Source organism: Myodes glareolus, chromosome 18 (assembly GCF_982192425.1).
Source record: "Myodes glareolus chromosome 18, mMyoGla1.1, whole genome shotgun sequence".
Taxonomy (NCBI): Eukaryota; Metazoa; Chordata; class Mammalia; order Rodentia; family Cricetidae; genus Myodes; species Myodes glareolus.
The window spans coordinates 66,964,938-66,982,208 of NC_142043.1; the positions used below are offsets into that span (position 1 = coordinate 66,964,938).

Here is a 17,271-nt window from a genome sequence, read left to right on the forward strand (position 1 = left end):
TGCCTGTCCCAGTCCCCACCTCCCCACACTGACCACCCCAGAGTTCCTCAAGACATCCCTGCAGTCTCGTTGACCAGCACTTCTGCTAATGGGTCCCAATTTGGCAATGTTACAGCCTGGGAGGGAGAGGAGGGCGGGACTCCTGGAGAGGGTGGAGGGTCGAGTGTGCCTTTTAGTCTCCTGGAGCCCCGTCCCTTACTAGACCTGCCGTCACATGGGTCGCCATCCCTCAGCAGTTACTAGGTCCGGCACCTAGACCCCCAAAGCCCCCAGTCCCTGCACCTGCCCCGTCACAAGTGTTGAGTTGCTCCCTGGCTTCACCCACCGATGCATGTCTTCCCGTCAGTATGGAGCACAAACTTGACATGGCAGCCGCACCGGGGACCCTGCTCGGTGTCATCACACGTGTGCTGGCAGCCACCGTTACCATAGTTGCAGGTCACTGTGCAGAGAGGGAGGAGACCTGTCAGCCTGCTTTCCCCTCCTGCTGCAGGTCAGCAGGGCTGGTTCCTCACTGTGTCCCTCCATGCCTCCCCCTCCTCTGCCTCTTTCCTCCTGGCCCTGCTCTTTGGCTACTGAGCACCACATCGCCCTGTCCCTCACGCCCCTGCCCTCATAGGTCTCACATTTACAGTCCCGTTGGTTCTTGGTGAGCTCGAAGCCAGGGCGGCATTCACAGGCAATGCCCCCCTTGGGAGTCTCCCGGCAGATGTGGGCACAGCCATGGTTCTTGTTCATGCAGTTCATTCCTTCTGCAAAGGGAAGAGGAGAGCCTGGTGCTCCAGCTGCACCCGGAGGCCGCAGGGGGCGGGGCCAGCTGGGGTTAAGGACACTGAGGGTCAGCCCAAATCCAGAGCTGCTCAGGATTTAGGAATGACCCAGGAAAATCTAAACCAGGACCTCTTTGCTCAAAGAGCTTACACCGGGACTAGAAACCTGAAGATAAGTAGCAATCAGACTGACAGAGCGGGAAATAACTAGTGTAGGTAATCACTAGGCCACTTTTTCGGGGAGGTAGAGGGAGACACGGTTTCTCTGTGTAGCCCTGGCTGTCCTGGAACTCACTCTGTAAACTAGGCTGGCCTCAAACTCAGAGATCCACCTGTCTCTGCCTGCCGAGCGCTGGGCTTAGAGGTGTGCGCCACCAGGCCTGGCTACGGCACGAGTATTAAGTTCCCCCCACAGGCAGGGCAGCAGACTGGGTGATGGGACACAAAGCAGACCAGACAGAACTACTGCCCTCGGGACATCACATCCCAGTGCAGGAAAGAGCAGGCGGCACACACCCCAGGCTCCCTCTGACAACCTGCTCGATCCAAGTCATAGACAGGGACATTGGTGGGGCTGTCCCTGGAGTGGCAGAGCACAGACAAATGCCACCAACAGGAATCCACATCACAGCCGGGCCAGAGAATGCCCCAAAGTAACCTCGGTTCCAGGCAATGGCCCGATCCCAGATTTATCCCCTAGATTTTTTTCTGTGTGTGGAGCCCTTAGGCTGTGACTACATTAAGAAATTAGAGAGGAATCTAGAAGGTAGGACATGGAGTGTAGAGGGAAAGCAGGGCAGAGAAGCCTGGGGGCCTCCCAGGCCATGGGCTGACCTTCTGGCCGTTGGATGCAGGTATGCTGGTTGTCGCTGAGGAAGAAGCCTTCTCGGCAGTGGCATTCGTAGCTGCCCATCATGTTGACACAGCTCTGTTGACAGCCACCGTTACCCTCGGCACACTCATCTACATCTGTGCAAGAAGGTGATTGGTGGGGCTGTGGCGGCGGCACCAGAGACCGGGCAGACCGAGCCCAGCCCCAAACACACACGAGTCACTTTAGCAAGCAGTCCTGTACTTGTGAAGAGGAACGTAGAGCAGAGCTCAGGTAGGGTGGGGAGCACCCAACCTGGCTAGCCTAGGTGAGATCCCTCCCCCTACAGGTAGAGACCGGATAGACGACAGCTCAGCAATGAGACCCCAATTCTAGTCCCAGTCCCCACATGGCGGCTAACTGCCTCTAACTCCAGTCCCGGGGGACCTAGTGTCCTCTTCTGGCACCTCAGGCATGCGGTACACAAAACATACATGCCTGCACACATAAAATCTCAATAAAGTCAGTAAAAACCCTGGGCCCGAGTGCGGAGGTCAGAAGGGAAGCCAGGGTGAGAGGAACATCGCTGAAGACAAGGGTGGAGATTAGTCACACGGGCTGGCAGTGGTGGACCCAGGAGATCAGGGACCCTGGAATTGGCTCTGTCCTCAGACAGCAGTATGGCTGTGGTGCCGACAATGGCGGGAATGACAGCTGAGTCACAAGTCATCATGAGGCAAGGACCATTTCTGTGGACCGGCCACAACCTCCGCCTTTCTCCCCTCCCTCCGGGCCTGGGCTCCTTGCCACAGTCCCGAGCTTTTCTCCTATTTTGGTTTAACAAAACAGAGCCTGGCAGTGGGTATGGAAGGGTGGGGAAGGTGACCAGGCCACACCCTGAATGGTGGGGGAGGAACAATGGGATGTCACCAAGTCACCAGCCCGAGAACCAAGCTCACTTCTGTATCTTGACTCCATCTCTATGTTGACTACTGCCCACCCATTCTCTGCTTCTCCCTGGGGAAACTGAGGCCCACCACATGGACAGTTTTCTCAAGGATTCCCTAAGAGTTAAAGAGATGGTTGAGGCTTTAAATTCACACCTTACAGAGACTGTTGTATCTCTGACCCTCTCAGTACCTTCAATCTCTCTCTCATCTCTATGGTTAGTTCTTGGTGAGAAGTGGGGTTAGAAAGACCCAACAGAAGCCAAAGACCTGGAGCTGATATTCACAGTCCCATGGCTACCTCTATTCTGTACCCAGTGTTTCATTTCTTGTCCCTAAGGAGTTGGAGACAGGGCCGAGAAGGCCCCTTCTCCAGTGGCAGAGGGGATGGGGAAGACAGCCACTGGGAAGGGTCTGCCAGGGACCCGGGTAGAAGGGTGGCAGCGATGGTCACGTGCCCCTCTGCAGTAAGGGGGTCCTAGACCGTGAGGCATCTGACGCCCTAACCCTAACCCACTGCTCATTCCTTTGCCGAGTCTCTCTTCTGCCAGAACCAAAGAGAAGGTTGAGAGAATTTCAAATCTCAAATCTTGTTGTACACTTCAGACTTTCTACTTAAGGGGACCTCTCACTTGGTCTGACTGACTCTCAAAAACGACAGACTAAAGCTGAATTAAGTGGCCCAGGGATCCCATCTGTATCGGAGCTCTGGGGACGCGGGACATCAGGCAGACTGAGGCTCAGAACTGGGATAGGTGAGACTGAAGACAGGAAGGCTGGAGACAAAACTAGCCACGAGGAGCAGAGGCTTCCAGGGCCCCAAGGAGCGCCATCTGCAGCAGTAACAATGCTCCTGTCCGTGTAGAACCCGCTCGTGCTAAAGCTGCAAACGGGCTTTTCTACACAGGTTCTCGTGATTAGCCCCCACCCCACCCCACGAGCAGCCTCTAAGAAGGGTACTAACACACTTTATGGACGAGAGATCTAAGATTCCCAAAGCCTAGTTCATTTGCCCAACGTCCCGCAGGTTCTAAGTGGCCGACACAGGGCTCGTCTGAAGCTAATTCACCCCCCACACGGAGTTAAGCCCACCATTCTCATCGCCTCTCTAGTACTTTCTGGCCAGCAGCAGCACCCCAGTCCTCACGTGCCTGACTCACAGGGGAGGCTGCCCATGCTCCCTTGAAAGAATTCAGCTCTTTCTGGCCCCTTTTCCTCTTTCCCTACCAAATGAGCGCCACGCCCCCCTTGCTCACCCAGACAGTTGTGTCCGTCATGTGCCAGGTGGAAGCCGTCGTAGCAGGTACACCGGTAATTGCCAGGGATATTAACACAGTCATGCACACAGCCTGCATTATCCTCCCGTTCACACTCATCCACGTCTGTGCACAGAGAGAAAGCAGGCTGGAGATGCTGAAGGTCACATACAAACAGCTACGCCATTTTACTTTTATATTTTAACTATGCCATTTTATATAGAGACTTTGAACATTTTTTTTTAACTGTGGTACTGCTGGGAGGGGGGTGTCATCCTTGAACCAACACTCCTCAGGTCCTAGGGGCAGCAAGAAGTATGGCGGACCTTGTCCACTGGTCATACACTGAGAACAATAATCCTAAGCTACTTGGCAGTGTCTTAATTAGGGCAGAAGATATGCTTGTTTGTGAGTGAACTCCCACTGGAGAACACCAGTCCCATCCCGTGAGCACCATCTGAAGGGTACAAGAAGAGGTTGAGGCTTCAGGGATCTTCAGGCCTTAGTTCTGTGCCTGAGGTGTGAGCACTCCAGTCAGCTATGTGGGTATAGGTTAGGGAGTGCTCCCACCAGTGCTCCAGTCAGCTATGTGGGTATAGGTTAGGGAGTGTTCCCACCAGTGCTCCAGCTGATCTGTGCAATGCTTTGATGCACACCAGGACACCCTGCTGTCTGGGAAGAGGCGGCTGCCCTCCTGGGCCTGTAGAGGCTGCAGGTGTTGGGAACTGTGACGCATCCCTGAGGCAACAGCGTTGGTTCCCACTCTCCCGCAGGTGCCCCCCACCCAGTCTCACCTTTGCAGTGTTTGCCGTCCCCGGTGTAGCCGGACTTGCAGATGCACTTATACGACCGTGGTGTGTTCTGGCAGATGGCATCGATGTGGCAATGGTCAGTCCCTTCCACACATTCATCCATATCTGGCAGGGGCAGAGGAGGACATGTGAGAACCACCACGCCCCCAAGTCAGAGTCCCCTCTTCAAGACAGAGCCAGTGCACCCGAGGTCCTCACATTCCTCTGGTCCTTCCAGGGAGTCACAATGAACCCTTACTGTCTCCAAGATATTTAAACTACAGTGACACCTCAGCTACTCTGAGACACTCGATGTGTTAGACACAGTGTGGATTAGTTTATCTTTCATAGCAGCAAGCTTAGAGCGAGGGAGGGACAGGCATGGAGTCACTGGTCTCTTAAAAGGTGGCCATGTCCAGTTGCTGATAAGTTTTTTTTAGAAAGGGACACCTGTGGTCTAGCCTGGTCTAGAACTCATTACATAGCTAAGGGTTGCTTTTAATGCCTGATCCTCCTGCCTCCCTCTCTCCCAAATGCCGGGACTACAGGCATGAACCACCATGCCCAGCTGATCACTAGTAATTAAGGAAGAGAAGGAGACGGGGCATATGTGGGATCTTCATCTGACTCACAGTCCACTGTAGAACAGACTTGCCCTATTGGGTACAGCGGCACATACCAGTGACCCCGGCACTCGGGTACAGCGGCGCACACCCGTGACCCCGGCACTTGGAAACTGAGGCGGAAGGATCAGGAGTTCCAGGTTAGATAGTAAGACAATCTCTCAAAAACCCAGACAAAAGATCAAGCCTGCTCTTACTTGTTCAGCATGGTACCAAGCAGCTTTAGAGGAACAGAGTTCCATGGAAGATTTTCCTTGACCCCTGAGCTAGCAGCAGAAGGGCCAGGAGCTGACAGGGGTCGGCCCCGCCATCTGAAGCTTGGTGAGCACAGTTCTCGGAGCTCTCCCATTGACCAGGCAGCGCCCCTGCCCTCAGTTCTGGATCTTTTTGCTCCAATGCTAATGCTCCCTCTAATAGGCACGACACTAAGGGAAGTGGCCTCCCCCGCACAGTGGCAAAAAACGAAGGTGATTAAGAAAAGACCTCTGTTGGGAGGCAGAGGCAGGTGAATCTCTCTGAGTTCAAGGCCAGCCTGCTCTACAAGAGCTAGCTCCAGTACAGGTTCCAAAGCTACAGAGAAACTGTCTCGAAAAAAACCAAAACCAAAAAAAGAAGAAAGAAAGAGAAAGAAAAAGAAAAGAAAGAAAGAAAGAAAAGAAAGAAAGAAAGAAAGAAAGAAAGAAAGAGAACCAATGGATGGATGGACCTCTGGCCAGGCCATGGTGGCGCACACCTTTAATCCCAGCACCCAGCACTTGGAAGGTAGAGACAGGCGGATCTCTGTGAGTTCAAGGCCAGCCTGGTCTACAAAGCAAGTTCCAGGACAGCCAGGACTGTTACACAGAGAAACTCTGTCTCAAAAAGCCAAAATAAATAAAATAAAGAACCTTGGGAAGTCAGAGACAACATCATAAAGTTGAAGTGATGTTGAGGAGGAGGGTGGTTCATTCAGCAGGAAAGGGCTTTGCTGGGGCAGTCGTTACATTCAGAACATACAGGCCATTTAGCCCAGTCAGGACAGACCAATGACAGGAAGCAGGAGCAGGTAGGGGCCATGAGACACTGGGCATGAGGAGGTCCTCCTCTCAGCAGCTCCCCGCAAAATGCCCAAGGCCCCAAAGTCTGAAGTCATCAAGTCTGGGCTGGGGCCTGGCAATCCGTAACTTTCAAAAGCTTCCAGATGATTCTAACAAGCAACTAGGGTTAAGAGCCCTGTCACAGTCTGAGGAGGAAGAGGCCATGCCCACCTATGAACTAGAGAAAAGTATACAAAGTTTCCAAAGAGTATCTGACTAGACGCCTGCCCCTAACGGAGTGGGGCTTGAGAGCAGGCGGGTAAGACTCCTGAGCTGCCAAGTGGGTTTTGTTAGAATGGAGGCTCTCAGCCCTCGCCAGATCCAGCGAACCCAGCTCAAGGCACGTCCTGGAGTTTCTGACTAGGCAGAGCACACTGTGCACCGGCAGTTCCTGTAGTTTGCTGACACTCAGAAGCCTGAAGCAGCCGTTCGTCCTCTGTTCTGAGGCTTCCAGAAGCACTGGGGGCAGGGCTGAGGTACCGTGGGGCTGGGACTTGCAAAGGGAACCCCTCACATCCTGCCTGCCTTGGCTCTTCGGGCTCCACTCAGCTCTGCTCATGACCCCTCGGCTCTTCTGTGTTGTCGCCGGCCGTCCTGTCCACACTTATTGCCCACCTCACCCAAGCTCAGCAGTCACGTGCCTGCCAGCCGATCACCACAGAGTGAAAAGATGGAGATTGAGTTCATAAATCAAGTGCGAGTGACCTTGTGAATGGCAAGAGGCTGTCGGAGAACCTGTCTGTCCGACTGATACAGTGGATGCAGAAGCAAGAACTGTCCTGTTGAAGGAAGGTTAACAGCAGTGGAGACAATCCTGTTTAAGGTCCAGCTCTCCCACCCTCTGGGGAGGCTTTATCCTAAGTTTTCCTTTAAAAGACAAGGCTTTACTATGTAGCCCAGGCTGACCTCCAGCTCATAATCCCCCTGCTCCAGCCTCTCTAGTGTTGGGATGGCAGGTATGTGCCAACACACTTGGCTTCTTTTTCATTTTTGGTCCCGAGATCCTCCCCCACAAATGAGGATGTTGGCGCCCCTCAGAAGAGGCTGTGAGCAGCCATGAGGTTAATTTGCCTGAATAAGGATGTGGGCAACAGGAAGTGTTAACCAGACTCAGAAAAGAAATTCACTAAAGAAATGGAAACTGTGTAAGGTTGAGAGACTATAAAAAGATAAATTTGGGTTGGTAACACAAGTTAAAATAAAAAGTGAATTAGGTACAACACTTTTCTCACCAAGATAGGATACTGGAGTATTTTCTTTGAATTTGTCAAATGCAAATGGACTAGCCATTGTTGATGTACTTATTGCCTGTATATACTGTATATAGTTATTGTACTTATTGTATATAGTTTCCTTATATTAAACCTTTTTTTATTTTAGACAAAAAAGGGGGAAATGTAGTGATATTTTGTTTGTGCTTTAACAAATAAAGCTCACCTGAAGATCAGAGTGTGGAGCTAGCCACACTAGTTAGCCACGGAGGCCAGGCAGTGGTGGCGCACACCTTTTACCCCAGCACTTGGGAGACAGAGGCAGACGGATCTCTGTGAGTTCAAGGCCACCCTGGGCTATGTGAGATTGAATTAGTCTAAGAGAGAAACAGAGCCAAACAGTGTGGCTCAGACCTTTAATCCCAGCATAGGGAGGGGAGACAGGAGTGATACGGCGGGCAGGGAGAGGTATATAAGGAGGGAGGGGATGGGAGCTCAGGATTCAGTCTGAGGACTGGTAGCGGCAGGACACCCCATTCAGTCTGAGGATTTCGTAGAGGTAAGAACTCGTGGCTGCTGCTCCGCTTCTCTATCTTTCAGCTTTCACCCCCCACTATCCGAGCCCAGGTTTTTATGTAATGGACTAACTAGAATTCACACAACAAGAAGTTGGAGCTGTGGGAGCTGAGGGGTGAGCAGTGGGGGTCTAGCTCTGTTCCGTCCACTGCAAGTAGCCATGAGCCTCATGTGGTTTTCTTCATCACCCTTCAAAGACAGCTCTTCAGCCCCACCAGCCACAGGCTAAATGTCCATGGTGGCAGCGCAACAGGGAACACCCAATAGCACAGAGTTCCACAGACAGCAGAACTCCTGGGGTTCTGAATGGGGAACCCAGAAACGTGGAGACTCCTCCAAAGTCCCCCTGTGCAACCATCTCAGTGTTGTCTGTCTCCATCTGCTGGGGCTCGGCTCTGGGTGCACGGGCTCTTCCCTTGGCCTCCCCTGCCGGCTGCCCCAGGCTTTTCTTAGCTACAACCATCTCCTCACTCACAATGCTCAGCTGTCTTCAGCACACGGCTCCAAACATCATGTCCCACGCTGGACTATTCCCTCACCGCCACCTGACCAGCGCACTGCACCCCACCTCCTCCTCCTCCTCCTCCTCCTCAGTTATGCTCCGGCCCACCCTTTCCACCTTTCCACGCCTGGATCAGAACTGTCCATCCAGCTCCTGGGGAGCTCTGGGCCCTGGGGGACTCAACTTGCCCTCCCTTTGGTTCACACCGAGTTGCTCAGCTAACACTCTGAAGCGGTTTTATGTAACATGGTTCATTTCTCCCATGGCTGGGTGCTTGCTGGAGAAGGGACCTTCCAACTGTGGCTGACATCTTCTGAAGCAAACTGGCCTGAGGCACAGAGCAGGAAACAGGGCTCCAAATCGTACCCTGCTCCTCCTCCTCTGTCAGTTCTTCAAAGCGCCTCAACATACCTGGCGGCCCAGAATGTGTCCTTGCAGGGACCTCTGTGGCACACATGGCCAGCCTCAGCTTTGGTCCATCCTCTTAGGGCACAGCTGTTTACCAGCTGCAAGCCAAGTGATGCTCTTGGGCGTGGGTTGGTTTAGACTGCTGGTTCTTGGCTCAGGCTGTACACTGGAATCTGAGGACCTCTAAAGTCCCAGGGGTGTCTAGACCCAAAAAATCAGGACCTCCTGGACAGGTCTGGGGATATCTTTTTCAACTCATGTAAATACATGATTTGCCTGAGCTGGGAGACACTGCCAGAGGAGCACCGTGACAGACCGACTAAAGGTTCTAGACTGACACTGTAGCAGTGCAGGTTCTAGACCAACACGGTGGTAGCCACAGTGCAGGCTCTAGACTGATACTGCTTTGATACTACTGCAGTAGTCCCGGTGCAGGTTTCTAGACTGGCGCTGTAGCGAGCCCAGTGCAGGCTCTAGACTGACACCTTAGTGGCCCCAGCATCAGGTTCTAGAACAGCGCTGTAGCAGGCCCCGTGCAAGTTCTAGACTGACACTGTGGTGGCGGTGACACAGGTTCTAGACTGACGCCGCAGCAGTTCCAGTGCAGGCTCTAGACCAATACTGTGCCGGTTCCCGTGCAGGTTCTAGACTGGTGCTGTGGCTGTCCTGGTGCGGGCTCTAGACTGATGCTGTGACAGTCCCTGTGCAGGTTCTAGACTGGTACTGTGGCTACGCTAGTGCAGGTTCTAGACTGGTGCCGTGGTTGTGCAGGTTCTAGACTGGTACTGCGGTGGTCCCGGTGCAGGCTTGGCCTGTGCTTGTGTTGTCCTGAGTCAGCTTCTGGGCACACCAGCTCTCTCCCCTGTGAACCAGTCACAGCACCATCTTGGGGGCTGCTACCAGCATCCAATGAGCTAATACCCACCACGTGCTACAGTGTGGACATACAGTAAGTGCTTAAGAAAAGTTTGCTGTCATTATTCATCCCCTCCAGTATACTCTTGGATGTTTGCTCCGTATGAACTCGGTGCTGTGAGTTTCTGAAGGCCATGACTTCTGACCCTTTGGAACCATGGCACTGCTGGCAGAGCTGTGCATACCTGACCACTCAGCAAATGGCTGCTAGGTACCTGCCTGAGGGCAGCGTGCCAGGTGCCCAGGGTTCAGCAGCGACTGAGACAAAGTAACAGTGGAGTGGAGGTACTCTGTAGTCTCTGCTAGTCAGACGGTTGGGGGAAGCCATTCCCTGTGGCATACCCCAGAAGGAAGCCTGCTTCTTTTCTTTCCTGTGACCATTTGCGTTCTGGAAAGGGGGGTGTCCTAGGGAGTTTATTCTGAGGAGGAGAGAACTGGGGAGATAGCTCAGTGTGGAAAGCACTGGTCGTGTGAGATTGAGGACCTGAGCCGGGAGCCCCAGAATTCATGGAAAGCCAGATCCAGTAGCGTGCCTCTCTAATCCTGGCACACCTGCAGCAAAACGGGAGGCAGCGGCAGGAGAATCCCCAGATGGCAAGCCAGCTGGTGCACAATGACACTGTGTCAAACAAGGTGGAAGGTGAGAAGGGATACCTGAGGTTGTCCTCTGACCTCCACGTGTGTGCCATGGCGGTGTGCCTGCACTTACACACATGGAGATTTTTTAAGAGTCCCCAAAGACAGTGTGCTGAGGCCTGGTGAATACAGTGGATGTAGGCTCTTGGGCTCCTTTGTTACCTTCTCAGGCAGCTGCAGGCATGTCTTATTTAATGGATGGGGAAACACCTAATGTGGTTACCCTGGGAAAGAACTAATAGCCAATGTAAAGACAGAACTCTGTCCCACCCCCAAAAGCCTTCAAAAGTACTTGAGAGATGGGTCTCTGCCTCCCCTGGCCCCAGGCAGCACTCAGCTTGAAGCAACCAAACAGAGCCTGAGATGGATTGGAACTGAACTGGCTGATGGTCAAAAGCCAGCATCTGGATGCTCCATGGCAGCAGAGGAGACCAGGATAGACAGGGAGCAGGCAGACACACAGGTAAGGAGAGGGTGGGCGGGTGGGCGGGCGCAGTGGTGGGCAGGTGTCGCCAGCCTTGGGATTCACTTCTCTGGGGCCAAGCAGCTGGTTAGAAACAAAAACAAACACCAGGGATACAGGTTCCTGCTGTTAACAGCTTCAAACCGCCAGAGGAAAACTCCAAATAAATATAATTAGAAACTTGTAAAAAGCGTCCTCTCTCTAAACCTGCCCCCCAGGGTCTACCCTTTAACATCCCATCCTCCCACGACCCCCCTCCACTGACGCCCACATAGCCTGATGATGGACCTCACCCAGGGATTCCTTAGGCCTGTTTCTTTATCCTGCATCTTCTACGGGTCAGCAACCATGTCCTCAGTTTGCCACTGTCCGTAACCACAACCAGACAGTCCTGGGCACAAAGCTCTGAAATTCAAAGCCCATAGCTCTCTAGGGTTATGGTTTGTCACAGGAGAAAACCATTGGCAAACCAAGGTCCCCAGCGGCCTGTTCAGGATGGGGGGGGGGTATCCCACTTCTGAAACGCAACTGTAACATCCGGCTCCAATTCCAGAGCAAGCCCTTGGTCTGAAGAGGGCAGGGCTCGGGGATTGGCAGGGGTCAGTCTTGGGCACCACGATGTGCACACATACAGAAGCATGTCCGTGGGCTTCTGGGGCTGGTTTCTAGGCTAGCTGCTCGCCTGACACAGGACTATCATCCTTGGGAAACTGAGGTGGGGGAAAAAAGGAAAAGTACCACGTGACCCCACTTCCAACAGGCAGAACGGAACATGGTCCAGATGGAGAGGGCCTGGCCCTTGGGTAGGTGAGGCCGCACTACTGAAGCTTACCTATATGAATGGGTTCAACAAAATGGGCAGAACCCGAGTTCTCAGCCAGCAGGCTCTGAGTTTGTGAGAGCTCACACCTCCTCTTCCACCCACCTAGTGCCACCTGAGTCAGGCAGAAGGCAGGCTGGCAGGGAAGAGCGTGGCTAGTCTGCGGACAGAGAGTCAGTGTCCCTCCTCTGCCCAGGTGAGTAGCCCATTCATCCCCTCCACACGGCCCTGCGCTGGCTGTTTTCACCTCTCCCCTGAGCTCCAGCAGTCCAGTGCTTCCCAGACTCCTGTCTCCCCAGGTCTGGGCCTCCCGTAAGCACTGCCAGCCTCAGAGCGGCTCCGCAGTTTCCAGCCCTGACAGGAACTCTTTCTTATTGAGCGGTCATGTGCTAGGGGTACAGAGGCCCACACCCGCACACCGAAGCAGGCAGCAGAGACCAGGGTGGGATCTGGCTGCAAGTTCCTCCACCTCCACCATCTTCTCCAGAGGATCTGAAGCCACGCGTTCCCCTCCCCCACCCTCGGTTCAAGGCACTGGACCACTCTACTTTCCTTCTCCAACTAACACAAAACGCACATCGCCCACCTCCTACCCCTCACCAGTGTGCCACACACACACACACACACACACACGGAGTCATGCACATGCATGTTCACACACTCCAGTGAATGCACACCTCGCATTCCCAACCTCACACCAAGCCTGTCTCTATTCACAGCAGGTTCTAGCTGCTCTCATCTCAAACCGGTTCTCGCTCTCAGATTCCAGAAGGTTCCAGAAAGCGGTTTCATCTGAGGGCTCTCTTCCTGTAATGGTTGTGACTCCTAGGTCTTTGTAGTCCAGTCTCTCCCATTCCACTCTACAGAGACTCGAGTGTGTGTGTGGCGGGGTGGAGAACAAAATTTATATCCTCCTAGCCCCAGGCTCTCCCCACACCTATGACATGCCACCAGAAAGCCACAGAAAGAGGTCAAAGGGATTTCTGAGGACTTCCTAAAAGTGGGGATGAGCTTAGGGAAACTGATAAAACAACAGGATCTAAGAGTGGGGTCTGTCTGTCTGTCTGTCTGCTCTCTCCAGTAGGGCCTCGATGGGGCACAAGCGACGGCGGCTGCCTGAGGAGCCACCCTCACCCGCTGACACGGTTATGGTTTTCATTTCATATTTTGGAGGGAGGGGCTAGGAGGAACAGTCCCCTCACTGTAGGAGCTGGCCACAGGAGCCGAGGGAAGCCGGGAGGAGAGGAAACAGCCACATTAAAGAGGAAGAGAGGGGTGGGGGAAAGGAGAGAGACACATACACCCAGACAGAGACGCAGAGACAGAGAGACACTGTTCCCCGCCAGATGAACGCGCTCAGTCTCAGGGATGTCGTGGCCTCTAAATGGATGACTTTCTCAAAACTACCAGGTAAACTAAATGGCCAACCTGGCTGTCCTGGAGCTGGAGCCGGCCTGGGGGCCGGACCAGTCCCCCTGGAGGCCCTGAGACCTTTTCATTCAGCTGCAACGTGAGCCCTAAGTGAGGATTAGGTCTTTTTAAGCATGGCTGTCCTTCCACCTCTACCCCACCCCCACCCCTCAAAAAAAAAAAAAAGCAAAGCAAATTAATGCTTTTAAGTTTACAATTATCTTGGTTATCCAGTCTGTCTACTTTAAGACACACAGACAGGCACTTGAGAACCACTCAAAACCGTGTACCCAGCAAGCTCACTCATTCCCAGTCCCACTAGCTGACCCGCCCACTCATCCACAGGGACAAAACGTTCAGCAATCCCTGACTCAAGAACTAGGTCCCAGAGGACACAGCGGGCCAGGGTGGACCAAGGTGCGGGAGTTGGTGTTCCCTCTCTCTTCCTTCCTCCCTCCTTTATTCTTAAGCTCCTGCCCCTGTTCCATCCTCCATCCCATCACATGGCTTTGACGCTCCCAGGGACACAGATGTCCCCAGAAGGGCAGCAGTGTTCTTTTCAAGATGCTTGCTGAGGGTGTTTCCGATTTACAGACCCTCTAGGGTTCCACTGAGAAGCACGTGGCATCAAAGGCGGACTTCCCAGCCCTGATGATAGATGGGAGATATGCCGAGGGGGCAAGGGAGGCCTCCTGGAGCTCACAGCACCATGGGTAAGCCTGTAAGGCTCAGACCAAACAGTTCTCACCCTGCCTGCAGCATCTACCTACAAATCTGAGTCCAAGCACAGCTCTGTTTTCCAGCAAACCTGTTGTTAGGCAACCTTTGATGGACAGGGCTTCACAGATTTCCTGGATGGTAGGGTTAATGAGAGGTTCCAGTCTAGCCCCAACCAGACTCAGAAATCCTACGGGGGAGGGGGCAGATGCCAAGTTACTGCAGCCTCACCAGGGCAGGTGGCGCTCAGGACTGGGATAAGCAGGGACCTTGAGGGTACCGCCTCCTGCTGAGTGTCCCCCAGCACCCAGTGGGGTGTCCAATAAAAGAAGGTACCTGAGGTACCCTGGCGGTATCCTGACTCCTTCTATCCCTTGAGAGCCTTGGTTTCCCTGCACACCTGTCCCATTTAGGGGGTCTCCAGCTGCACCTGGAGCCCCTTTAATAGGCTGCTTCTCCTCTTGTCCCCACCACCTCTGCAGACTCTGGCTCCAACTTGAAAGAGGCCCTTATCTTGTCTCTAGATTACTGCACGAAATCTGTTCCTTCCTCAGACTAAACTCCCTAGCTAATTCCATGTTATGAGTAAGTCAGCGTGCACTACAAAAGCCAGCTTTGTTTACGAAAACACACAAGCAAATCCAGAGTGGGGAGAGGGGCTGTTCCAGGCAGCGGGCTGTCTGGAACCGAGGCTGCAGAAGAAGCCGTTTGGGGCTGGAAGGAGCTTGGGGTGGGGTCCGGTACTTGACGGCGGGGGGTCTCCAGTGTTTAGTTATGTTAATGGACAGGTTGGAGGGGGCAAGGGTAGAGACCGTGTTTTGGGGGGAAGCGGATGGTGTTGACTTAGCACCTTCTAGGAACACAGTGAAAGCGGGTGGCATACAACAGCTTAGGACTCCAGGGCTCATGCCCCTCCACACAGCGACCTGACTGCCAGACACTCAGACTTCCCCAACTCCCAAGTTCAACTTTCCTGCTGGCTCAGACACCTCCTCATCCCTGGCTGGCTTCAGGAGCCCCTGGGACAATAGGCAGAATCTACCTCCCGGGCAAAATCTTGCTAAGAGGAATTTTCTTTTTGTCCATATAAATCTCTTTTGGGTGAGGACAACGTGGGGGGAGGGGTGTAGCAGGTCAATGGGGGAGGGGAGGCTGTCCCCAGAGAACTGTGGGACACCAGCCTGGTTTCTGCCAGCGCAGCCTTGGGACTGGCTGGGCAGTGAGCTCGGGGTCAGGGACCGGGGCAGGAGGGCCTCCCAGTCTCTCTCTAATTCCTAGAGGGAATCTGTCAGAGCTCCCAGCCTGGAATTTTACTTTGTTATTTTAATGCAATTCTGACCTGGATTTAAATGGAATTGGAAACCCCAGGCCTTAATAAATAAATATTATGATAAGAAATGAAAGCCATGCGAGACGAAAGAGATTTCCCCCCCCCCCAAAAAGGCAGAAACGCAACGTGCGTGCCAGAAGCCAGTCACAGACATTTTCTCCTTCTGCCCCCTACCATCCCGTGACAGGCAGTCGGTTTCACCGCGAAAGAGCCTGTTTTTCTTTAACATCTTTAGACTTGATAAGACAGCAACTTTGAAATTTCGGCCTGTCTGCGTGCGGGGAGGGGGTGAGGGTACGAAGTGTGCGGCATGGCTGAAAACTTCTCTCGGTCTCAAGCCCCCGAGTGAAGTCCCTGGCAGTGTTTGAGAGAAGATTCTCTAACCTCGGCGGAAGATGCTAGAGGTGGCAGAGAAGCCGGCAGAAGTGCATGCTCCCTGCTGCCGGCCGCCCCCAGGCTCCTCCAAGAGCTTCTCCAGGCGCGCAGCGCCCAGAGGTCTGACCCTGGTCGGAGAGTCCGGGACACACAGGGCCGGGTCCTGACAGCCACGCACTTCCAGGCACCTGCCCTGGTTGGGACCCCGCCGTCCCGCAGCCCCGCAGCCCCGCGCCGCGCCTCCCTTACCTTGCGCAGCTTTGCCATGCTGGGCGGCGCGCGCGTGGACCAGCAGGACGAGCAGACAGAACCCGGGGACGCGCCCCGAGCCCATGGCCTGGAGCTCCGCGCGGCGGGGCCGCGGGGGTGTCGCAGCCCCGGGGAGAGCGCGAGGCAGAGGGGGAGGGGACTGGAGGGCGCCCCGCGGGGGCTCCGGGCTGGGCGTGCGGAGCGCGCGGTGGGGAGCGCGGCCAGGCGCGGGGCGGCGGCCCGAGGGGCGGCCCGGGCTATCGCACCCGACGCCCAGCTTCGCCCGCGGGGAGCTGGAGCCGGAGAGCGAGCGCGGAGCCGGAGCCGGAGCCGGAGCCGGAGCTGGGACCTGAGAAAGGGGAGGGGAGACGTAGCGCCTAAACACGCCCTTTCTGTCTCTTTCTTCCTCCCTTGCTTTCTCGTCTCCCGGGCTCCGTCTGTTTTTCTTCGCTTTTCTCCTCCTCCTCCTCCTCCTCTTTCTCCTCCTCTCCTTGGTCCTTTTCGTTTTCTTCCTCCTCCCCTTCCCACTGCCCCTCCTGCTTCTCTTCTCCGTCCTCCTCCTCCACCTCCTTTTTCGTGCCCTTTTTTTTTTCTTTCAAAGGGGGCCTCGGCGTGGCGGCCGCTCCCCCTGCGCGCCCGGGCGCGCGGCCCCCTCCCCAGGCTGCCGGGCCGCTGCCTGCAGGAATTTACAATCCGGCGCTGGGGGAGCGGGCCCGGTCTCCATGGAGACGGCTTCCCCGGGAGCAGGGAGGTCAGGCGCAGACCGCGCACAATCAATGGATCAATGCAAGCCCCCGCTCCGCTCCAGACCAAACAGCACCGGGGCTCCGGCTCGTCCGCTCTCCCCGTGGGGAGCTAGCGGGGGAGTCGAGGGTGCACCCCCTGCGCTCGCACGCCGGGAGGGCCGAGCGGAGCAGGTCTGCATGCGCACCTCGGCGGGGAGACAAAGAGGGCGCGAGGTATTGGGAGACTGCACCTCGGAACACAGAGATGGATTCGCACTCCGGACCAAGTAACGTCCTCAGAACTTCTACCCCTAAGTCACTCGCACCCTTGGGACACAATCCTCATTTTCAGATCCGAGTCCCTCCGCTAAAACGGGCTCGGCTCCAGGGCGGGCTCTGTGGGCGTTGGAGGTAACTCGCTGACTAGGCTCCTATATGCGCTGTCTAGTGCTCAGCTCGCCGGCAGAGGCTAACCCACGATCGTCTTAGAACACGCAGAAGGCCCTGTCCACTATCTCCAAACCGACTTCCATGGCTAACTTCACCAGCAGCAGAGGATAGGTTTAAAACAGAGACACACTGCTGAAGGAGCAAGTCCCCCAGGCCTGGACACTGTCCCTCTGCCCCCTTCAATTGCTCTGAGCCAATTGTGCCAGGCCT

The 17,271-nt window shown here is 54.7% G+C and overlaps 1 protein-coding gene across 3 annotated transcripts in view; it reads right to left on the reverse strand.

Annotated features, from left to right (window-relative positions):
* The window catches only part of Scube3 (signal peptide, CUB domain and EGF like domain containing 3), a 34,098-nt gene extending 17,730 nt beyond the window's left edge, over positions 1 to 16,368 (reverse strand). For 2 of the 3 annotated variants that reach the window (XM_085679880.2, XM_048451776.3), the window contains exons 1-6: positions 15,887 to 16,367; positions 4,579 to 4,701; positions 3,785 to 3,910; positions 1,605 to 1,739; positions 627 to 752; positions 326 to 442 (exon numbers count right to left, since the gene is read on the reverse strand). In XM_085679880.2, the coding sequence (XP_085536006.2) occupies positions 326 to 442; positions 627 to 752; positions 1,605 to 1,739; positions 3,785 to 3,910; positions 4,579 to 4,701; positions 15,887 to 15,971 (712 nt within the window). In that variant the 5' untranslated portion in view covers positions 15,972 to 16,367. Of the gene's footprint in view, positions 1 to 325; positions 443 to 626; positions 753 to 1,604; positions 1,740 to 3,784; positions 3,911 to 4,578; positions 4,702 to 15,886 lie in introns of all 3 variants that reach the window. The other variant, XM_085679879.2, reaches the window with a different exon arrangement.
* Between the last annotated feature and the right edge of the window lie 903 nt (positions 16,369 to 17,271).